Source organism: Aulonocara sp. 'chitande type north' Nkhata Bay, linkage group LG18, assembly GCF_057382095.1.
Source record: "Aulonocara sp. 'chitande type north' Nkhata Bay isolate Kocher_YH1m ecotype deep benthic linkage group LG18, A_spYH_male_GT1.1, whole genome shotgun sequence".
Lineage (NCBI taxonomy): Eukaryota > Metazoa > Chordata > Actinopteri > Cichliformes > Cichlidae > Aulonocara > Aulonocara sp. 'chitande type north' Nkhata Bay.
The window spans coordinates 15,113,625-15,138,121 of NC_141361.1; the positions used below are offsets into that span (position 1 = coordinate 15,113,625).

Sequence of the window (24,497 nt, forward strand, 5' to 3'; positions counted from 1 at the left end):
TGGTGCATCTTCCCTTCTCCAGCCAACGATATTATCCTGTCCCTGGATGGATTAATATGCATACATCAGCATTCGCTTTGATGTGATGAATATTCCATCAATTACAAATGTATACTCTGTAACACACACACACACACACACACACAGAAGATGTCTGTTCTCTCAGATCCGACCTGCTTAGTATAATTTTAAAGATTTAAATAACCAGAAGAGACTGAAAACCCATCATAAAAGACAGCTAATGAAAAGCAGCTCTTTTTAATCAAATGGATTACACTTTATTGGGAAATTAAATAAAACAATGCAATGTTGTGAGGGGGAAGCAAAACAACATTGTCCAAAGTGTTAAAACTACATATAAAAAATGCAGATAAAAGAGCATGATAAGATCCATCGCATATATCTGACGGTGAGAAACAACTAATAACGCTAGTAAAATAATTTTTAGGGGAAGGAGTTGAGGGAACCAACAATGAGCTCAATCTATTAACAAGATATTTACTTAAACAATAACCGCAGTGGCATCTTTGTATGGCATGTTGTGTACCATGTACCACAGAATAGAAAGCTCCAATCTGTTGCAGATAGACAGAATCTGGTCCAGGAATTTTGCTACTTGTAGGAGTGCCGTGGATGATGCCGCAGATTCAGCAGAACTAGAACAAAAAAAATTTATTATAATAAAAATGATCAAATAAAAAAAAAAATAAAAAAAATCATGGGATAGGATTTTTTGTTGTTGCAACACTGATCTTCAAGTTACAACCAAGTAGATAGAAGGCAGAGTCATGAGTCTTCTTCTTGGCCATGGCATTTGTTTATTTAAAAAATAAATAAATAAATAAATAAATAAACAGAGCAGAGGGCACCATACGCATACCTTTAGAGCAACAAATTGCAATAAAAGCAACAACAGCTTCACACACCAGATATGTGTGCACTGTGTATTTAGTCACTATCACACATTCAATTAACATACACGTCGAGCAAGTGCGGTCTTTGCAGACCCCGCAGTCATGGAAAATCTATTCCCATGGATGGTCGGCTGAGAGTCTGACCTCTACAAACAGGCCCTTTTAGATTTTAATCAACATGAGCCTGAATGTGGCATCAATTAGCCGTTTTTCCTGACAAACAGATAAATGCTTTCTTTAATCATTTCGAACTGGCTAACATAATAAAATATCTTTCATCTCCTTTCTTTTAAAGGAAAAATATCAATATAATTTGAGACCAAGAACTTGGGAAGACTTAATTACTAGTATACCCCAAACCTGTATTACATTAATAACATAAGCAGGACTGAGGCTTAAAAGTGTAAATTTGAAAATAAATGTTTTGCTAATTTAACACCAAAAGACAGCTACTCTGTTTCCGTCACCCAAAAGATGGAACAAAACAAACAAAATATTGACATCAGCATTACGCATCTGCCAAACTGTATCTTTAACCATTTGACTGGTTCCACAACTGGTACATCTCTGCTGTAAACGAGCTTAGTGCACTATCTAAACTTCTATCGCTGAAGTTTAAGTCTGATGGATGATGGAAGTCTACAGGCTAATGCATTCCAAGACTGACTCAACAAAACCTGCATTAGGGCACATACCTTCCATCTATTTCCACATTCATTGCAGAAGACAAACGTGGTCATTGGCTCATCAGCACTACGAGTTTGAACCTGGGAAAGAAAACGGAAAAAGAAAGTCACTTAAAATCATAGACTACTAAATCAGCGTATGCTCTATCAATACCAATATACATGGCTTTATCAGATTTCACATTGTCTGAACAAATTAAATAACTACAACCTCCACAAAGACCTCTATAGGCAGCCTGCATATCCATACCTGTGTGTAGGTGCAGCTCTTTCCCTTGCATTTGCCGCAGGTGAACAGATCAGTCTGAGTGCCCCCAGTGGTGGCCATCTGGTGGTCCCTGACAGCCTCTTTGGTCAAATTCTTCCTCATTTCCTTCAGCTCATCACTGGCCATTTCCTACAGCGGTGGAAAAAATAAGAAAGAAAGAAAGAAAGAAAGAAAGAAAGAAAGAAAGAAAGAAAGAAAGAAAGAAAGAAAGAAAGAAAGAAAGAAAGAAAGAAGTGCCAATAAGTGTTTAAGTAAACTAAATCTGCTATCGTGAGAGAGCGAAATATATAATTAGTGACAATTACTAAGGGCACTGTTTGTCTCTTGAGATTGTGCCATCAACAGCTCACACACCTCTGCGGTCATCTTAGCCATCCGCTCAGGGGTTACGCTCCCGCACAGCACGGTCCTCCTTAAATTCGGGTTCTTCATATCTTTCAGATTTGAGATTCGGCTCCTCACGCGGTTCTTATATTTCATGTCTGTGTTCTTAAACTCTTGGAAGATGCGTAATTGCAGGTCAAAGAATTCAACTTCACCAATGAATTTATATAATAACAACAAAAAGAAATCCCCGGCCTTTCAGGTGGCTTAGTGCTGATGCTTCTAGTCGATTATTAGAGTGGTTAATGTAGTCATTTATCAAGCATGCCTACCGTTCTTTGTTTTAGGTTCTCCAGTGTCTCTTTATTTGTGTAACACGCTATAATTAAAGGGTGCTAGTGTTCAGACAAAACAAGTGATTCAAAAGATGAAAGGCACAATGTGCTCATTTATATCACCAGCACCAAAATACACAACAGACACTGAGAAGACAGTAGCTATATCCAGAACATTATGAAATAACAAAACTCTGCCTCTAAAGAGTTCAATCAGAGGGCAGAGATAGCTCAGTAGGTAGCGTGGTCACCCCATAATCGGAAGGTTGGGGGTTCAAATCCACCGAACAGCTACCCTGAGGTACCCCTGAGCAAGGTACTGTCCCTACACAGTGTTCCCCGGACACCTGATTAGTAATTTCCCCACGGGGATCAATAAAGTATACATTATTATAATGTAAAGGATATATTCTTCAATCTGTGCTCCAAGTTCGTCACAATCAGCACCAATAGCGATATAATCATCTGTAAAGGAAAAAGTATCAGGCAGTGGACAAAAACAAAGAGTAAGAAAACACAATTACAGATAAGTGCTTTGGAAAGTTTGTGATATTAACGTTTCAGATTACCTCCAGTCTGCAGAGCGCTTGCTATCATCTCTCTACACTTAAGCCTGATGGAGTCAGAGGTACTCGGGGCACGAGGAAAGGTGTTGATTAATGTGTTGGGAGCAACTTCACTGGGTTCACTCTTGCTGCTGGAATTGCTGCTGGAGCTGCTATGGGAGCAATAAGAAGTGTCATAATCAGTTCTGAAGCAAAACACACTTAGAAGCAGAAGATATAGTAGGTGCTTTCAGCTGCTAACTTGTTTCCCAAGGACTCATCACAGTGGATGGATCTGAATGTCTGATGTGATGCTGACTTTACACCAGATGCCCTTCCTGAGGCAACTCTCCCATTTATCCAGGCTCAAGGCTTGAACTATGAGTACACTAGCTTAGCTGAGGCTTGGTTTATATCTTCTCCAACTCCTAAGTATGAAAGATGTATTCCAGGTGTACACTAAAATGGAGAGCATTGCTAAAAGCGTGCATGAGGAAAAAAAAGTTTTCCTTATTACCTTTCTTCTTTTGCCTCTGGGCTTCCTTGTGAAGGAGAGACGACAGGCGTTGATTGTTCTTTCCTCTTCTCCTCTGAAGCTTTCTCTCCAGCTCCTGGCTCATCTGGAGAATGAGTGAGAAGAATTAAGAAGGCATCAGAATCAAGGAAGTGAGAGGTGAAGGGAAGGCCATTCCAGAAGCTTAATGTTAGCCTGCTTTATCCATCCCAAAACCAGTTATGATGTGTTTTTGGGTTCACTGTCCTGATGGAACACCCAACTGTGTCCAAGTTTCAACCATAAAGTTGTTGATTTGGGGTAAAGTTGCAAATTTTGGAGGCAGCTCTGCTTCATAATTATGCCATCAACTTTGTGCAACGTACCAGTAGCACTGACAGCAACTGTAGCATTATGCCCCAGAGCATAATGCCACTCCCACGATGTTGCTTGACAGTGTTCTTAGGCTTAAAAGCCTCACCTTTACTCCTCCATTCATACCTCATCATTTTCGACAAGGTATTTGGTTTGTCGATGTGGGCAGCTGCAAATTTCAGTTGAGCTCGTGTTGTTTCAAGTTCGGAGCAGTTGCTTCTTTCTTTGTTCTCACCTTCTCAGTGGACTGAGATGGTGAGAACTTCTCTAAAACTTGCTTCACTGTCGAGTGAACACACTGGTGTTTCCAGCAGTTTCCAAGGCAGGCTTGAGGCTTGGTGGTTCTTATTTGAACTGATAATTTTAGAACCTGTTGTTGTTTAGAGGAGACCTTCCCAGCTGAATAAATCTACAAATCTCCTTCTTAGATCTTCACTGAATTCCTTGGAGTTAGTTTTGAGTATTGCAGAGTCTGATGAGTCCTGTAAAACAAATCATTTTTATGCTGGCAAAGACACACTACCAGTTGTAGTTATGAGCGTGCAATCAATCATGATCACTATAGGCCTTGTCAAATTAAAAAGACATTGCAGAAGCTTCAGCATGTTTTAAAAGATTTGAGTGTATGTATATATTTGAGGCTGTATTTGACCCGATGTGTTTTTACCCTATGTGGATGAAAGAAAATCCAAAATAAATTCAAACTTTTACACCCAATTTTTTTGTTTTTGATTTTTCTCATTAAAAAGAAATAAGAAAAAGAAAAGTTCAAAGAAATTACTAAAAGCCCAAAATTACCATCACATTCATGCCCTTGACCACAAATGCAGCCAGCCATAAAACATAAGGAGCCTTTCACATCGGACGCAGCATGGGCTGCAATTACCGCTAACTAGAGCAAAGAATCCAAAATTTGTGTGGTTGCGTCATGTGGTTGAACTGGCGCAGCAGTAGGCTTCGTTTCTACTGGTCGTTCGCACAACCAACAGAAACATCACAGTGCGCTGCAGATGAAGATGACCATGGCATGCACAAGTACTGGCGCGCCTTGATTTTCGCAGCCAGAAATGAATGGGTTTCAGAGCACAGCACTGTGCGTGCCGCATCCAATGGGAAAGGGCCTTAAGGTGAGCAAGGGCAAAGGTATGCAATAAGAATGGAGGAATCAAGCCAGATTAAACAAAATTAATATTACATTGTAATTTCCCTTAAAGCGTAAACATAAGGCTGGGAAATGAGTGGCCTATGTATCAATAATCATTATGACATTCTAAACGGATAATAAACAAAAAACAGTGAAACTCAAAGAGAAATCCAGATTTAGGTATAGATCCAATTATAAAAGAAAAGACACATTTAATCCCCTGCTGCGGTATTGATTTCACTTTACAAACCACAAACTCTTTAGGCATTTAGAAAAATTATAAGTATTATGTCTATTTTACACCTCAATAAAAACATCTCTTCTCTCTAATCTTCTCTGGCTGATGCTTGTCTTTACTCAAATCTTCACTCAAACTGCTGGCTGCTGTTCATTTGTTTGTGCTGCTGAACAGCTCACTTACTCACAACTCCGTGGGTTGAGAATTGGTGTCAGCAATTTATAAAAAGAACAAGAGGACATTTTTGACAGCTGGTGTACCCGGCAGAGTGCAATGTGTTACAGTAAAAAACAAAAGGGGGGGGGGGGAATTCAAAATTGGCTCGATTTCATGAAGATCGATAGGCGTTGATACAAGCATGCCTAACAGCTTTAGACATGCAAAAGATATCTCCAAGTACATTATAGAAGACAAAAATAATAATTACCCAAAAGCTTCTTCCATGACTTGATCAAGGATTTTGCAAGAGATGTAACCTCCTCATCTGTGCTTTGTTTACGGATGGCATTAACGGACATCCCGATTCTGGTAGACTGTGGAAAAGACATGGTGTCAGAGCATCTGGGTTTCGGCGCTGCCTGTGTCCAGGACAGAGCCAGAGAACATATGAGCAATGATACCTGCAGTAGCTCCAGAGTCATGGGGATACTGCGCAGCTCCTTCAAGAGATCCAAAGCTCCAGCCTGCAGAATAAAGCGGAGGGATGATCATTTAGACCATAACACACTTTTTGTTTTCTCTAAACTGATTACTCAGCTCTATCATCAACATGAGTAAGACCAGAGCTGTGTTTAGCCACAAGAAAACATAGTAAAACAAAAAAGGAAAATGTGGTGCTTCGAACATCCTGCTATGTTATGGAAGCTTGTGCTAATGGCAGCTCATTCAACACTCTGCACTGTCTCAGTAATATGGCAGGATCTATACACATGTTACCGCTGATACATTTGCACATCTGGCACAAACACCAAGAGCAAAAATTTGTTAACACCTTTTGGCCACTTTTAAATAAAAGACTAGTTAAAAGACAAATGTTGTTCAAACTGGCAGCTTCTTTGGATTCAATCTACTCCAGATTATACGTAATTTAGGAATCCTTAGATATGGAAGCTGAGCAGCAACAGTCTGAACAACTGATACTGGCCTTTCAGCCTCGTCTGCTTTTAAAAAGTAAGATGACACATCCAGGTTATTGTGACCAGTGTTTATCTTTTGGGTCACATCATCGGAGGTCCAGGTCTGCCGAGTAAAGCCACTGTGCCCCATTGGCTAAATTATTCTGATACCATTTAAAATGTAAGTTACATTAATGAAAAACGTATCCACCTATATGACTAACTGCAGTGCAAAGTTAATTATTCAGTCAACATTATTTTGGTGCTTCTGCAGCAATTGTGGTAACTGGTTTGACTGAGGAAGACACTGAGCAGATTGGCCTGTGCAGGTCAGACTTTGGGCACTACCCCTCATGTTTCTTTGAAATTAAATGTGTTAAATGTGGTAGGCAAGAGACAGGGCAGGACATCTGCTAAACGAAGACTGTAGCTAGATCTCCAGCTCTGCTAGAGTAATCTCATTGAAGCATGTGCAACAGATTGCCTTTATTATTATTACTAATAATAGTATTAATAATAGTAACACCAGAGGAACACTGTCCATTTACCATTTAAACAAACAAAAGCAAAGTGAAGGGGGGGGGGGGGGGGTGTCATATTTTGGATTTAAGCCTGAAGTACTTATATTAAGTAGATAGAAAAATGTACAATTGCTTTGTCAGTGAACTGGGAAAAAACAGAATAATCATAATAATAATAATAGTAATAATAATAATAATAATCTTAATGGAAATCTATTTTCTTTGCATAACAAATGAGATATGTTATTGTTAAATAGTGGAAAAACGAATTTTATGGTATTTTACTCAAACAGAAACCAAAAATATGTAGAACATGCGTGTATCCAGAAAACAGTAGGGTTATGAATGGGGTAAGCTTTTACAAAATTTTGGAGGTTTCACACTCTAAATTTTAGGAGTCATAATGACAAATTGCTATTAACAAAATCATGTAATTGTGTTGGGTTATTTGTCAAAGACATTTTAATTTTATTTGATGTTATCCTACTTATTTTGAGAAATTACAGACTTTACAAAAGAAAGTTATACAAGCTACAAATTGGTCCAAGCTCAAAACCTTTTTTAGGGGTATAAACTTCTGAAGTTTACTGAATCTCACATTTTTTCAAATTCTCGTTTAACATAAAATGTAGTATTTAAACTCACTGACAGACTATATGAGCTTATCCCAATATACACTTCCTTTCGCACACACAACACACAAGAAAAACAGCTCTTGAGGAGAAACTCTGTATAGTAAGCATTTTTAATAATAGACCACCCCTCTAAATTTTAATTAAGCACAAGAGAAATCATACTATTTTCATGTGCCGTTGGATTAGTGTAATTATACTTCAGGATAGGGTCATTTTAAGATATTTTCAGTGATCATGTACGCTGGGCATCGAACACGTATTCTGTCTATATTATCTGACGTTTAGGCTCCTATTTATAAGCTCTGTGCGGAGTACCATTTCACAATTGACTTGAAACTATGAAGCTAACTCTTTCCTTACACTATGATGGTAATCTCTTCCAATCTCCCGACTTTCATTTTTTGGGGGATTCTAGATTGTATGTTGGACTGTTACAGTCTTTTGATTACATTATCTTTTACACTTTAAGGTTCCGTTTATTAATCGAGGAAATAATCAGCAGATTAACGGATAATCATTAGCTGCAGCTTTGTTTATGTTTATGCAATGATGCTTGGACTACAGGAGCGGCAGCTTGGTAGCTAACAGTTAGCCAATTAGCTACTAAGAAACCTCCCCCAAACAAGCCCGAAAATGAAACCTAACCCGAAGGATAACAGAACAATATCACTCTAATTTGTTTAACGATTTGATATTCAGTCATTAAATTAGCTAAAAGTGACCAGATCTAGAATTGTATTATTGCCTTGCGAGGCCATAAAGCTGACAGCGGTTAGTAGGATGCTACGTGGCTAAGTCCTAGCAACATAGAAACCTGCCATTCACATAAACAGACTCGCAGGGGAGCTTATTAGCGGCTAACCCATTAGTCATAACAACAGGTAGGTTAGCTTTGGAGCTAATTGCTGAGGGCAAGGACCGGAAAACCATCGTCAGCGGAACAACACAACAGTGCAGAATTTTTGTTGACAACTTTGGGGTTATTTAGCACACGTTGAGCCCGATCCTGACTGGATTTTCCAGTTAGCGCTCATGTTAGCTACACCATCAGTCAGATCGGCATTCATTCCCTCACACACATCTTACCCCGTTTTTCTTCTGCGCCATTTTATCGATCTTCTTCGCAATTCTGATGACCTCCTCTTCTTCCTTTTTGCCCATGGTGACCGAGCTGGTAAAGTCCAAATGAATTAGAACCAAGCCAGAAACTAAATTTGCCACAAAGACCACGCCACTGAACAGAAAGCAGCGGCAGTGACAGCTAGTCGGCGGACCGGGACCGCACACCGACCGCAGCAGACCTGACTAGTAGATGCACGATGAGCTCAAGGGAACTCAATCGACATGCAACCTTCTGGAAGCCTGATATCCCAGAACAGCTATCACCTAGACAATTTAATCAAAGAGGAGACTTTCCGAATACCGAGATAAAACTATATTTCATAACATCTGCCAATTTTATCTTCGTACAAAGCCTGGATTTTTTTTAAATCAGCATGGCGACCTGTCGTTAGATAGCGCCAAAGTGCCATCCGGATCTAGGTTCACAATCGGAGACAATCCAACTTGACCAACAGCCTAAACACTCCGGCTTTATGTTTTCACAAAAACAGTCACTCACACAACAGGTTACTGTCCAGAACTTACACAATTCATAAGTTGTAATCGCTTTGTATTTTCTAGTTAGTTCTAGTTTTGTTTTTTGTTTGTTTTCTGTTTGTTTCGATGTATTGTTTTTGACGCAGTTCACTTCTTTCAGTTTCCAGAGCAGGTTTGCTCGTTTCAGTTTAGTTTTTATTGTGTAAAAATGTTTATAGTTTTAGTTCAGTTTAAAATAGTTTCAGGGTTAGTTTTAGTCCATCAATACGTCACTAGGCAAGATCTAGTAACATTTTCTTTTTACCAAACTAACAAATACTAAAACCTCTTATATTTCTCTATATTATTATTATTGTTATTATTAATATTATTATTATTTGCTAGTTTTCCAAATTTACAAACTAATTTCAATTAGTTTTAAGTGTTTTCAATTTTCCATTCTTTTTTATTTTAGTTAGTTAAATAGTTTTTTTTCAATAATAATAATAATAATAATAATAATAATAATAAGTAACTGACATATATATTACTGTATATTACTGGCATCAGAAACTCAGTTCAAGCTAAAAAACTAAAGTTACACAAGACAGCTGCCATTGTGCAGGAGGCAAGGTACACCCTGGACATGTTGCTAATCTATTGCAAAGCTATTGTGGAACCCGCCTAGGCTATATTTTTAACTAGACTTCATATTTTTGAGTTTCATTGCCCTGCTTTACCAGTGTGTAAGTTTACTGACTCATTGCATGTGTTCATATTTGGTCAACAAAGCTCATTCTAATAGATCAGAAAAGAAAGTTGGCATCACCACTGCAGAGGGTTAAAACAATGTCACAGTTTGCTGGACTAAGTGGACATGCAGAGTGGTGGTGTCATGGCTTCATTGTAAGCTGTGGTTTGGGAGCTTAAGTTCATGTGAAAACACAGATGCTGCCATCTTGCCAAGCGGTTAAAATATACAATATCTATTAGATTTGCCCCAAGCAGTGGTGAATAATGTATTACTGAGTGTAATTAAAAGCCCATGAAAGAGCCCCTGTTTTTCTGAAGGAATTATTAGATGGACTTGGGCTTTTGAAGAAGGCACGACTGTTGTGTAGTTCAAACTTGTAACCTTTGAGGACCACAATCCAGGCCACAGTGATGGCAGACTGTTGATCTTACACAGTGACACGACTGACTTGCTAATTTGGATCTTTGTAATCCAAAGAGACCAGCATGTGACATTACCACCTAATGACTGAAGGTTAGGCAAACACTGCAAACACTCTGAATAATTTAACAGAGAAAGTGCAATACACTGGTAGCTACAGTACATACAATGTAGAGTATATAGCAAAGAGAGGTTAAATGCTAAAATTAGTGCTAAAAGCCATGTAGTTTGCAAGAGAAATTAGGTAATGAAAAATAATTGTACTTATTTACATTTATTTACACAAAAAATGTAATGGATTAATCCTGACGACTTACACATGTCCTTTCTTCACCACCACTGTCTCCATCTTCTAGGATGGTACACGTTAGCAGGAGATATGAATGCCTTTTATTCAGTCGGGGCCAATTAGGAATTGGCATACCGTATGAGAACTGTAGTACAGTGACACAGCTCTCGACTCCTGATGCATGTGCTCGAACATTAGCTTCTCTCCCAACGGCCAAAATTCAAAATCCACAACATCCAAGTGTAGATACAATGCTACAGATTTCCCCACTTTCTTGTTTATTTACTAAAGCCCCGCTGCACAAACTGCATGAACTCTAAATACTGATGCATCATGTGTCCTGATGGTGGATTTTCAATACCTGCTGTGAGGTAAAAGTGCTCTCTAAAGACTTTATTCTACCTCACGCTGTCAGCAGCGCGCAAAATCTTTAACCTAATCCCTATTAGGCGAAGACCTCTCAAATCTGATTAGACAGACTGCTTGCAAATTAGAAATAGTCCAAGCCACCTGTGGTATCTGTTGGAAGAGGCAAACACTCACTAATATCATTTAAACTGGAAATCAGGAATACTTTCATTTCCCACCATCTTCTTCATTTATTTCTTATTCTGGTACTTACTAGACCCTTCTCTGAGTCACCCAATATTTATTACTTTGTCTTTAAGTGCAAATAAGGAAAAGGAGAGATGAGGTATTTATGGCCAATAAGGCTGAGAAAACCTTATCGCCGGTAAATATGGCCAATAAGATCATTTCTGTATTGTAAATGGAGATTTCCTACTGGAAATAATACAAAATAAGCTATTCGATAAATATATACATGTATATCCCACACTTTCTCTAATACAATAACATAATCATTTATTTACTTCCTTACAAATAAAAGCATTCTCTTCTAGTCCTCTGTGGTACACTCTCTACGTATTTTCGCGTTTTTGCTGCCTTATGTGCTGATTAAGTGTGAGCAAAGATTAGGCAAATTGGCCATGATGTTGCACGTCCTAAAATAGCCCTCGAACGCTGCTGAGAGGCTTTGACCAGCGCTCGGAGGAGCAACAGATACACGCTTTCTGTTGTTTTAGCTGTTATTATTAGGATAAAATGGGAACTATCCGGTAAGATTTTGTTTGTTTCATCTATCGGCATGTTTGCTTATCCAGTCAGTCATTTTAATGTGTTTCAAGTGGGTTGTCTGATCTAGTGTATGGGTGGGGTGTGAAGGGCCTGTGTTTACGTTCACTTTGACTTGCTGATCACACTGTTGTTTGTTTACTGTTTATAAGTTACAAGTTACAAGACATTATTCATCATCATTTCCATGCGATCTTTACTGTACACTAATATATGTATCTTCTATTGATGAGAGCAACAAAGGCTCTGAAGTACAAATGGTGCTCTTTCAATGTGTCTTTTTTTAAATTTTAGATAGTGTTTATATTGACTTATAATATACAAATGTTTATATTGTATTATCATATTAATATAATCTAAATAAAGTTGCCAGTTTATTGGGTACACTTAGCTAAATGTAATTCAGTCTAACTGTCCTGTATTAAATCCTGTATTTGTGGAGTTTTAGCATGTAGTTTATGACACTGAACTCTGTTGCAGTATAACCAGAGGTGTTTCTATTACTTTGTTCGCCTTACATTAAAGTTGAAAGGTTTTCTCTGTAATGGATTACAGAATTTGCTCAGGAAAAATGATTATATTCTGCAGCCCTCTTTATGTACATTTGCAGTCAGTTTAGTTTCACTCACGACAACTTAAATGCATCCTAAAACCTACACACTGAGAAAATTCTAAAGAAAATGGTTTGTGGTAGTTTGATATTCATTTATTTTATTTTTTCATTATATTTCACATAAACAGCTAATGTCCTTTGCACTAAGTCAAAAGTGCAGTTTCCCTATTACTATTGTATTATTTCTCTTATTGCCTATATTATAAGCAACTTTTATATATCTTGGTTTCATCAAATTAGAGAAAAAAAAGGATAAAAGCGACTTTGACTACACTGAAATGGCCTCTCTGTTCTCTTTTCAGTTCCCTCCAGACAGTATGAGCACTACACCTATCCAGGAACCCCCTACCCAGGGACTGTCCTCTGGGAGTGGGCAGACCTTACCCTCCCGACCCCTGCAGCTCTCGTCTGACCCTTCAGCTTCTAAAAGAGTATGTTTCTACAAAAGCGGTGACTATCAGTTTGGAGGGCATCGAATGGTCATCAATACCCGCACCTTTAAGACCTTTGATGCTCTACTGGATGTTCTTTCCAAGAAAGTGCCCCTGGCATTTGGAGTGAGGACTATCACCACACCCCGGGGGACTCACCTTGTTAAGGCATTAGATGACTTACATGATGGAGGTGCTTATGTGTGCTCTGACCAGAAACGTGTGAAGCCAATAAATCTGGATGAAGTGAACCGGCGGCAGGTACCTTGGAATACTACCAGACCGCTCAGTGCAGGGCGACGGCGGCGGCGTCAAGGACTCAGATTTGGTCAGTTTGGCAGCAAGAATGAAGCCATCAGGCCAGCAAAGGTCACTGAAAGGGTGGCAGTACGGACACCAAAGAGGCTTATGGTCATCAAGAACAGGGATCCAAGTGTTAAACGCACAATTGTTTTGCAGAGAAGAACAGCTCCAACATTTGATGCGTTGCTGGATTACCTATCGCAGATCCTGCAGTTCCCAGTGCTGAAACTCTACTCTACAGATGGAAGAAGAGTAAGTTCTCGATAAACTGAAAATAGGAATCATCACTAGTCCTGTGAAATGGGTAAAATTTCCAAAATAAATCTTTATGTCATCAGTGTTACATGTTACATGTTGCTATTTGTCCACGTTTTCAGTCTTTATCCTTTACAAACCAGATGTTTTTGCTAGTTTCTGAACAAAAGGGATGGAGGGATTTAAATATCTGAAATACTGGATTACTCATGAGTTTTACAGAGCACAGTTCATTCTACTGGAGCCACAGAGGTGTCTCCCTCCACCCACACCTTCCTCACCCACATTGTTAGATCAGGAGCTCAGCGAGGAAAAAAATCTGTCTAAAGGTGTGTGTTTGGATAGAAACAGATCGAGCTATGCACCTACTAGTATTGTTCTCAGATAGATACCGACAAATGTAGGGTGTTTTTCTTTTAAGTAAATGTAGCGCAGTTACATTTCATTTTAATCTCACTCTGCAATCAGTGAAAATAAATTTGTGCAATTGCCTCAGGATTGTAGGTGATTTCTAAAAGAAAGTTTTACGAGAAGAGAAAGGAGATAGAATTTGATGGTTCGAATATTTAACTATAACAGCCAAAAATAACAAAAGCACATAGGCTTAGAACTTGGAAATGCATTTTTCATTGTCTATGTGGGTTTAAAAGGAGCAATGTTTTTGTGAATTTTAAATTGGCTCCCTGCTGTGTGAGACCTGTGTTTTCCACTTATTATACTTTCTATGTATAGCAGTAAGTATATTACTTTCTTTCCAAAGACACCTCAATCTATATTAAGCAAAGGTGTGTCTGCCTGGCACAAAACAAGGATGGAAAAAAAAAAAAGCTACAGACAGACAGATATAAACAAATCTACAAAGTGGTTATCCACATTTTTTCAGTCTAATTACATGTTTAAGGTTGACTTTTTACTCTTGTGCTTGTGTTTGACGAAGCAACTTGGGCTTCTGCCAGACTTTTAAACCACGACACAAGGTCAGGCGATCAGCTGATCAGTGGAGTCTTCTCAGTTGTCACGCAATCGTAGATACTCAAACATCCGATTATTCCATAGACATTTAATGTACCAAATTAATTCTCTCAGTACCTTTGAGATGATGAGGATAAAGTCTTTTAGTTTAAATGTTTTTTTTTGTTTTGTTTTTTTAATTAAAGGATTATTTGCCAAGAAATATTTAAATTGAGTTACTCAGGTTTTGAAAATGAAAAATATACACACCACTGTGTGTCATTAGAGATTATTTTGATGTATCTGTTACAAATCCTGATTCATTTTGATGGTAAGAAAAAAAGAGTGAAAATTTTAGGCTTTTATTTTTAATGATCTTTGAGATATTTGTGTTCAAACATCGCCTCTGATGGCATGAAAATAGGTTGATGGTTCGCTTTTAAAAAAATTATATTTAACCTCCTAAGACCCGAACTTTTCCACGGCATGCATTTTAATTTCTCTTTCATATTTGGGCATATTGGGACCCGATGAATGTATAAACAAAGAATTACCAGATTTTTTTTTTAAACCTGATTTGTGTTTCTAAGAAAAATGAGAGCCACATATGAGGATATTCGTTTAAAATTTCAATAGAACAGTAGCAGTATAATGTCCTTGTAGGTGGATATCAGCAAAATTGAGTATTTTGGTCTAAATAATCCAAAATGTGATGTCCATATATGTGGACGCCAGGTCCTAGGAGATTAAAGCTAAAATTGTACAGGACTCGTTCTATATGTTTAACCTTTGTACCATAAAATGTGTGTAAAATATGCAAATCTGAGACGATCAAACAGAAGACCAGTGTTGATTTGAGAAGGAATGACGCAAAAATAAAAGAATCTAATTTTCGGCAGTTTTTAAGGGATATAAATTACAGACTAAAATTGTGTTATTCAAAAAAAAAGCTCAGAAGTGCATAATTTAGAATAGTCACATATAGAGTAAGTGATGCATTCATAAGATGAAGAAAATCTGCGGTTTCCCATGTTGAATGTCAATCTCATTTCTCCTCTTTTAGGTTGATGGTCTTGCTGCTATCATCTTGTGCTCTGGAGTTGTTGTGGCAGCGGGCAACGAGCCTTTCAGATTAGCAAACTATAGTTTTCACAGAACAGGCCAGATGGCACAGGCCATGTTCCTGGAAACTGCTGAACCATCAATGTTACAACCTAGAGCACGTAAGTGTTAGTTTACGCCACGGGGAAAAGGAAATATGTTATGTTTTGTTATTCTACTCAGTTACTCTCATACCTCTCTCATACGCTCTCTGTACGCAAGTTTGAATCTATACAATCTTTTCCTTGAAGTGTCAAATCTCTTAAAAAAGCACAGAGTAATCTCACGTTGTATCTTGTTTACTTTCATACCAAAACAATGGTATAAAATAAAAATGGTAGATTTTTTGTGGGTGTCCGGATTAATTTTCAAAAGAAAGATATGAGAGTGAAGCACATAAGCATGCTTATTATAATTTCTGCTATTCTATTCTTTGAAGCACTACTGCAAAATCTTTACGTGACCCAAGATCTTTTTTCTTTCTTTTTTGTCCCATCTCTTCTCCAAACATCTCTGAAAGCAGAGAATAAAAAGTCTTTCTCGAGTGGACGAGGATCAAGGAACTTCTCCGTGTCATCAGAGCGATATATTGTGAACCAGATAAACAAGTCTCAAAATGGCCACCTGCATCCCCACAATGGAGTACTTGAAGCAGAAGCCAATCAGCATCACACATCTATGGAGATGTCCGGAACTGGCAGGGAAGATAACGTGAATCAAACCTGCATCGTACCTCACGATGATGACATTGAAAAGTCTTTCCGCGTGAATCAAGATGGCAGCATGACTGTGGAGATGAAAGTTCGTCTGACCATTAAGGAGGAGGAGATGCTCCACTGGACAACCACACTCAGCCGCACCAGCCTTAGCAAGAGGGAAGCTTGTGCCTCAATTTCTGAGTCAGGCAACCGCTCCCCTGACTCGAACAATGTCATTCCCAAAGACTCCTCTAGTATCAGCGAGGAAGAAACGAAAGAGGAGAACTTTCCCTCCGCAGCTGGAGGCGTCGGCTTTAATGATGAGCGAACATGTGAAGGATACACTTCAACAGCTACGAGAAAAGCGAAAAAAAGTGTCAAACGCACTCCCACACCTGGTCCTCGACATGTTAATAAAAAGGCGTCTATTGAGAGTGTGAAGAGGGTCACAGAGTCAGGGGTGCAAGAGAGCATGCTGGGACATTATTCCTATGTGGAAAGGACAGCCGATGGCGAAACAACGGAGGGATACTGCCTTGTCAAACACAGCAGCAGCAGCAGCAATAGACCCATCCCAAAACCTCGCAAAACAGCATCCGCAGGAATGAGCAACAAATGCACCCCCTCCTCCATCAGGTCATCAGGAGTTGCTGAGGTCCTTCAGATACAGAATAATGGGATGGAGTTTAGAGAGACTGTGATGCATATTTATGAGACCCAAGGCTGCTATGACAACTATTTGGCGAATCAGGAATATAGTGTAGATGGCGTTCCTTTACATGGCTCCCCTCTGGCACCACAAAGTAAACAGTCGACTGACTCAGGGCCTCATTCATCGAGTAATGATTGTGATATAGATTGTAGCTGGCAGCCACCCACTGCTGACTCACTGCAAAGGCAGAAAGAGGAGATGCTATCACTGTCATCAGAGCCAGTATCTCTGACACATGAGAATACAAACAATCTGTCTTCACCGAGTGAAAACGAAACCAAGAGAAACCTTCAAATTCTAGAGAGAGTAAAACTAGACAACACTCCAAAAAGCACGACGAAGAAAAAGATGACTACGTCTGCCAGGAGCCAGAAGAGTTCAACTTCAACAAGTAACACGGATAAAAAACCGAAGGAAAGCCTAATCAGCCCCTCAAAAGATAGCAAGCATTCATCTGCTGACAAGCTAAGCAGTAAGGTCAGTGTGGGGAAAAGGAGTGTGAATTCTTCTGAAAGTGCTAGAAGTGGTCAAAAGAGTAAAGGAGCAGAAAAGAAAGCAGAAAGTCTCCAATCTAAGAAATCCAATAAAGGTGAAAAAACACCAACAAAGAGCTCAGCCTCATTAGTTAGAACAGCACCACAGAGACAAAACACAAGCAAAGAAGCTGCTAGCGATATTGGCCACAATGTAAATACTCCAACTGGAAGGCCTCAAATGAAAAAGAACATGTCAGACATTTTGCAACCCAACAAATCTCTTACTAAAAAGACAACTAGCAAGCCAAAATCCATGCCTGAAAGCGGAATATCACCAACAAAACCGCTTGTTTCAATGCCTTCTCTCGATCCTTCACCCTCCGAGATCCACCAATATGTTGAGAACTGGTTGGAGAAAGTCACCCCAGACCAAGTGCCATATCCAGAGGAGGTGATCACAGAGGAAACACAATCTCGAACAAAGGTTATATTTCAGATAGGCGGAGATTCTGAATCAGATGAAAAAAATGAATGCCATAGTAATTTTGATGAAAATAACCCATCCTCCAATGATGTTATAAAGGGATCATCATCTTGTCTATCAGTTCCTCTTAGCCACCAAGAACTAACAACAGTACAAGGTTTAAGTGTTTCTATGCCAAATGTCAGAGCTGACCTTGAACATCAGGAGAACAGACTGAGGCCACACAAATCGGCAGAGGCCATCTGTCCAGCTGGCGACGAAACATCTTCATCATCTAACTTTTTGAGTCCCAAAGCAAAGATAAAGCCTGCCCTGCAACAACTCTGTTCATCCATTCAGTGCATCAGAAGAGCCTCTGACACCAACGTGGCATCCAACCTTGAAAAATCTAACAGCCTTCCCGATTTCCCGACACAAGTAGCCTCAGTGTTTGGCTCGTCGTGTAAAGCCTTTGTGTCATTCTTGTCAGTGATGACTCTGAGAGATCACCTCATAGACTCCACACCACGAGAGGATAAAATATCAAGAACCAAGTCAGAGGCGATGCTAATGATGGAGTCCCTGCAGAAGATTTCGGCCATCGAGGACGAGGAAGAGCAGAGAGCAAGTCTGACTGATTTGCAAAGCAGAGCATCTTCTCGTTTAAGACAGAGCTGGAAGGATTTCCAGATTCTGAGGGAAAGGCTTGAAAGTGAACCCCTTTCTCCCAAAGTGTCAGAAACGGAGTTTGCGCTCGATGTCGTCTCTGAAGGCGGCGATGCATTTGAGGAACAGCATTCGGGCATTGATGAGCTGATGGAGGAGCTGAGCATGCCGCAAGACCTCAGGGAACAGATCGCTTCGACAATCAGAACTTTTTACCCTGTGGAAGAGAGCCAGTGTGTAGAGACTGATCGAAACCAGTCAGACTCAGAGGAAGATTTAGAGCAATTTGTCCAGGACTGTAACGATGAAACAAAACAATCACTTGAGTCTGATAGTCGATGTGTAACTGAAGACACTCCTGATGCAGTTTATACCCAACAGGGACAAATAATAAGCAAGTCAGAGCAGCCTAGTGAAACCCAAGAATCACAGACAGAAAAAGAAGAGTTATTAAAAGACAAAGAAAATGAGACAAAAGAAGAAGAATGTGGCAAAGAGAAACAATTAGAGGAGGAAAAAGAGGTAAAGATGAGGGAAGATGAAGATACAAAAGAGACAGAAGCTGATTGTTACACGACTGAAAAGGAAGATTGGGAAAGAGAGGAAGAGGAAGAAGAGGAGCAAGAAGCAAAATCAGGGGAAGTAAGTAGTGAAGAATCTATTGATAAAGAAGAGGGAGGGGCATATGAAGAGGAGGAGACAAAAGAAGAAGAAAGTAGAAAAGAGGAACAACTAGAGGAGAAAAGAGAGGTGAAGATTAAGGGGGATGGAGATACAGAAGATGAAAGTGAAGGGACTGAAAAGGAAGATGGAGAAAGGGAGGAAGACAGAGAAGAAGAGCCAGAGCAATCAGAATCAGACGAAGACAGTGGAGAGGGGTCTGTTGATAAGGAGGAAGCAGGGGTGGATGAAGAAGAGCAAGAGACAGATGGAGAGGAGGTGAAAAAAGAAGAAGAAAGTAGAGAACAGGAACAACTAGAGGAGAAAAGGGAGGTGAAGATTAAGGGGGGTGGAGATACAGAAGATGAAAGTGAAGGGACTGAAAAGGAAGATGGAGAAAGGGAGGAAGACAGAGAAGAAGAGCCAGAGCAATCAGACGAAGACAGCGGAGAGGGGTCTGTTGATAAGGAAGAAGCAGGGGTGGATGAAGAAGAGCAAGGGACAGATGAAGAGGAAACAACAGAGGAAGTAGATGAGGTGAACCAGCAATATAGAGATAGAACAGACACAGAGGCCGATAGTGAAGGGACTGAAAAAGAAAATAGGGGAAGAGGGGAAGATGGAGAAGAAAAGCCAGAGCAATCAGAATCAGAGGAAGTGAGTGATGAGCAATCTCTTGACAAGAAAGGAGCAGGGGCAGATGAAGAGGAGGAAGAGATGACACTGGATGAAAGAGAGCTGGGGGATGAATTAGGAGAAGGAGAGGAAGAAGAGGCTGATGAGACAGATGAAGATTTTATGAATGAGGACCCAACTCAGTATAGTGCTGAAGAAACAGATGAGAGAGAGGGTGCTGGGGAGACAGAGGAGGAAGAGAAGATAAATGAGAAGGTTTGCGAGGAAGGTGAGGAAAAAAGCAGTGATGGAGGGGAAAATGAGGAGAGGCATAAGGAGGAGAAAGAAGATGAAGGTGACAATGTGGAAGACACAAATAAAGGGGGTGGAGTAGAAAATGTAACTGTAGAATTAGAGCAGGAGGAGGAAGAAAATGAAGAGTTACATCTTGTTACAGGTGATGTAGAGCAGGAACTACTGGAAAGTACTGACGTATCTGACGATGAGGAAAAGAAAATTGGGGATGGTATTGAGGCAGATGAGGAAGAGGAGGTGGAAGCAGAAATAAATGGAGTTACTGCAACAGATGCAGAGGAAAGTGTTAGTGAAAATGCAGATGATGACAAGGAAATGGAAGAATTTAATGAAGATAGAAATGAGCTAGAAGTTGAGGATGAAAAGGAAACACAGCAAATAGAAGAGGTTAGTGAGGGAAACAATGAAGAGGAGGAGGTAGAAGAAGAGAGAGAACAAGATGAAGAACATGAGGAGGAAGGTAGTGGAGATTCTGTGGTTAAAAATACAGAGGAAGAGAGAGCAAGGACAACAACAGACGAGGAAGAGGTAGACGGAGGAAGGGACATGGACACAGAAGATGAAAAGTATGATGAGGCTGAAGACAGGAGGAGAGAGCCGGAGCAAACAGAAAGTAGTCAGGAGGAAGAATCAGCAGAAGAGAGAGAATGTGGAGAAGAGTTAGAGAGGGATGAAAATCTGACAGCAGGTCAAACTGGAGATGAAGAGGAGAGGGAGGATGATGAAGAGAAGGAGCCACAAGAGAAATTAGACCAGGAAAAAAAACAAGGCACTGAATCCCCAAGCAAATACTCCTCTGAAGGTCAGTGTGCTGATGACAAAGGTAACGGAACAGACACGGTTACTGAAACAGATGAAGGAGGAGAGATGCTTACAGAAAGAAGTGGCAGTTTATCTCATCCAGGGGAAATATCCCAGGAATTACTCGACTTTGTGAACTATGCCCTCCGGTCTTCTTCGCTTGTATTCATATATGACAAGGATGGGAAAATTAGGATAGAGCCTGATAATGCTCAGGTTGTAAAAACCAAGCAAAGTGTTCTTCTGAAAAGCAGAAAAGACAGTTCATACGGCTTAAAATGCCTGCCAAGCCCGAGCACCTCTGATTTATCTGATTACAGACCAGAAACATCAGAGAGCGGCAGCTATAGAACTCAGGAGTCTGTAGATATTATGTCAGAGAGTGGAGGAGAGGCTTCAGAGAAACCTTCTCCAGTCTATACACATTCAGCTGTCCAAGCTGAGAGGACAAGTCTGGAACTGGCTAGCTCAAAGTTGTCTGTTGCAAGTAACTCAGGAACCTTTCCTAGTTCCAGTGACTCAGGTACTAAAGCCTCAAGGGAGGATCTTTCTTACTTCAGTGCAGCAAGCTCATTAAAAGCAGATCGTGAAGCCACCACACAGGCTGCACAGTGCATTTCTTTTGTCTCACAAAACTCAGCGGATGGGGTTTTGATTGATCAAGGCAGATGGCTCCTAAAGGAGAACCATCTCATAAGAAAATCTCCTCCAGTCTCGCTGGGAATGTACAACAATTTGGACAGCACATCCGTAGACACAGGTCAGGAGAACACTAGCGACGATTCCCCGCCCCATTTCAAAACTCAGCACAGTCCCCTTGCAGCCATATCCTCATCAGAACTCGAGGAGATGGCGAAGCCTCCGACTCCAAAGTGCATCTACTACAACCTGCCACATGGTAGCGACTCGGACCCCTTTTTAGATGCTTCAAGTATTAAAAGCAGTGCTCGAGGCAGGGGTGTCAGGGTGTCACCTACTATTGACACATCAAAAACCTGGGCAAATAAAAATGGCAGTCAGTCTTCCTTTGCGTCAGTGGAGTTCAGAATCCCAGACAGAAAAGTTCATCCCGAGGGCGAGTCAGCGGTTGTGACACAGCCAAGTAGGACATCTGGTGGCGTAAGCCATGTACTACAAGCACAAGACTCAATGGACAATCTGCATTTGAGATGTGGCCAATACTGCCCCATACTATGATATTTAACAGAATCAGCTGCTAGTATTGACTGTGTTTGTTGTTTAATGTCATGCAACTTGAAAAATTTGTTGTTTTATCTGTAAATAATTATGAACCATGAGAGTTGTGCCTCTTATTTGCATTTGAATACAGAAAAAAAGTCTAAATTTACGATATTTTTTGGTGCTGAATATCAGGTAGTGTTTGATAGGATAGAAGAATGTAAACAAATAAGACCTATTTTTCTTCTCCCTCAAATCTCTTGAACATCATACGGGAAATAAAAAAAAAGGTCATCTGTAATAGAAAGCAGATTTCATTGCTTGTATTATTTTACTGCTGGTTTGGGTTTGTCCAGAACATTTGTTTCTAATAGCTGTTTGATCTTTTTAGATTAAAGAACTGATTTACTTGCAAAAAATCTATAAGTTATAGGTTTCTTACCCAGGCTCATTTAATCAGCAGGATATATGCTACTTGTGAATTGGACTACTGTAGTACTGGCTTTTTACTTTAGGGTTTGGTTGAGGCCAAAAATAGAGTACAAAGGAGTGAAACTGATTGGGTGAACACAAAACTGATACTGTTGCTTTGGTTCTGTAATAATTGAATGCTTTCTTATTTTATCAACATATCAGGATGTGTTAAAGTGGTCATCAGGATAACCAATGATAGAAAAGTGAACATTTTCATTTCTGAGTTTTTACTTTTTTTTTATGTGCCTTCTTTTAACACCCACACTTTGGGTGTGAGTTGAAATGTTGTATGTACAGTCAATATTTAACTTACATTGCTATCTCTATTAAAGGTGTACCTGTGTTTAAAGCCTGTGTTTACATGTTCACACGTCCACAGTGGAGAAGTTTTGGGAACAGAAGAGATTATTTTTGGTGGTTTTATTAGCCTGTCTACCACTCTATCCATCGTCTAATCAATCACCCAGTCAGTCAATCAATCATCACATCAGTGAGTCAGTCCATGAGTTTGTCAGCTTGATTTTTAAAAAGATTTAGGTGACAAACGCCTGTGGGATGTTATTCTCTCAAATAGAAAATTGACTAATGTAGCCCAGTTATAAGTAGGGGTTAAAAAAGGCAGCTCAAAAAATATACACTCATCCCTGTCTCCTCAAAATACTTTCAGGGTTGAGTTATAAAATAGTGAAAATAATCCTATTTGTGTTGAGTGCCTAGAAGCATCTCTGGGCTCTGGTGGTATTTGACTTTGGTTACAACTAAGTGAAACATGTGAATTTTGAACGAGCCGTAGGCTTACATTACTCCGTTTATCCTCTAAACTATTAAAAGATGTACTTTAATAGACTGATTTTGGATACAAAATTGTTATCTACTGGTTGTTGTTTTAAGTCTGTGTTTTAGTCCGTGTACACTATTTGAGTCTCACTCATCCTCGGGCAGGTGAAGGTGCAGAGGAGAGTGCGAGTCATCTGCAGCTGTCACTCGGTGTCAGCAATGGCCCCCTGATGCAGTCAGGCATATGCAAGTGACACTTGATGTGATCGTCATTGACAGGCTAGCTTGTAATATGCGTGACCAGAGGGATCTTATCCTTGAAACAAGTCTGACCAGACGGCTGCAGGTGGTAATTTGAACAGGGATAATTCATTTCGACATTTACATGCTAAATATTTGACAGACTACACATGATGATTTTATGCTAATGTGAAGGGAGAATGCTGGGAAATCCTATTAGTGTGTGTGGGTGTTTCCGCTCCCTGTCCCTGTGCCTGACCCTTCCCTGCAATCACACACACATGGACACGCACATACACACACACACACAAGCACAGAGTGAGACAAAGAAATACAGAGACAAAGAGAATGGGGGAGAGAGGTCTTTACAAAGTGACCATTCTGGATACTTTCCAAGGGTTTTGTCAGTCACTATGGAGATTTGGAAAATAGCCCTTGCACTTTAATTCCTCTGTTGTTACCATGGTTCAAAGGTATCCAGTGGAAGCGAAATGAGCACACATGCCTGCTCTATGTGTTTTGCTTACCATTGACAGAAAAGATCCAGCTTAAAAACAGCAGTAAAACAAGCAGTATCGCTAAAACTGATAATGTTCAGTACTGTGCAAAAGTCTTGAACACCCATTATTTTTTTATATGTTGCTTCTAATGGAGCCAGACTTTCTTTTAACTTTTAAAGTGTTCTTGGTGAATAGTTCTACAGGCATTGTGAAGGTCTTTCAAAGTTCTTGAGCCTGACCGTTTTCAGAGGACTTTTGGTTTTGTTTGTTCGGTTGTTAAGTCACTTAGGACTAAACTATAAATCACTCAAGCATAAAAAAGACCCTAAACTGGAGAAGTGACAGACAAAAAAATCTACACCAGATAAACAGTATCTGCTAAGTTATGTCCTGAAGAAGTAACTGAAAATTCCAGAACCTGACCTCACCTGATCCATCTACTGTTCGCCGAAGCCTCATCAGAAATGGACTCAGTGGAAAGGTGCATATCAGGAATCCA

At 39.8% G+C, this 24,497-nt stretch overlaps 2 protein-coding genes across 5 annotated transcripts; one reads left to right on the forward strand and one right to left on the reverse strand.

Moving 5' to 3' along the window:
- Window positions 1-255: 255 nt before the first annotated feature.
- tcea1 (transcription elongation factor A (SII), 1) lies at window positions 256-24,497 on the reverse strand. 3 transcript variants are annotated; one of them, XM_086273403.1, is made up of 10 exons: window positions 24,427-24,497; window positions 5,943-6,005; window positions 5,750-5,855; window positions 3,590-3,692; window positions 3,097-3,245; window positions 2,936-2,992; window positions 2,223-2,377; window positions 1,851-1,997; window positions 1,610-1,681; window positions 256-656 (listed from the first exon to the last, which is right to left on the reverse strand). In XM_086273403.1, exons 1-10 carry the CDS (start codon window positions 24,433-24,435, stop codon window positions 648-650), a joined length of 870 nt encoding a protein of 289 aa, XP_086129529.1. In that variant the 5' UTR covers window positions 24,436-24,497; the 3' UTR covers window positions 256-647. The 3 variants fall into 3 exon arrangements, with proteins under 3 accessions (XP_086129529.1, XP_086129528.1, XP_086129527.1); XM_086273402.1 differs by lacking the exon at window positions 24,427-24,497 and adding an exon at window positions 8,680-9,126 and having other exon boundaries at window positions 3,097-3,242; XM_086273401.1 differs by lacking the exon at window positions 24,427-24,497 and adding an exon at window positions 8,680-9,120.
- Window positions 11,662-22,830, forward strand: LOC147308220 (uncharacterized). Of its 2 annotated transcripts, XM_086273399.1 has the most exons (4): window positions 11,662-11,752; window positions 12,684-13,367; window positions 15,385-15,544; window positions 15,946-22,830. In XM_086273399.1, exons 2-4 carry the CDS (start codon window positions 12,699-12,701, stop codon window positions 22,023-22,025), a joined length of 6,909 nt encoding a protein of 2,302 aa, XP_086129525.1. In that variant the 5' UTR covers window positions 11,662-11,752; window positions 12,684-12,698; the 3' UTR covers window positions 22,026-22,830. The 2 variants fall into 2 exon arrangements, with proteins under 2 accessions (XP_086129525.1, XP_086129524.1); XM_086273398.1 differs by lacking the exon at window positions 11,662-11,752 and having other exon boundaries at window positions 12,660-13,367.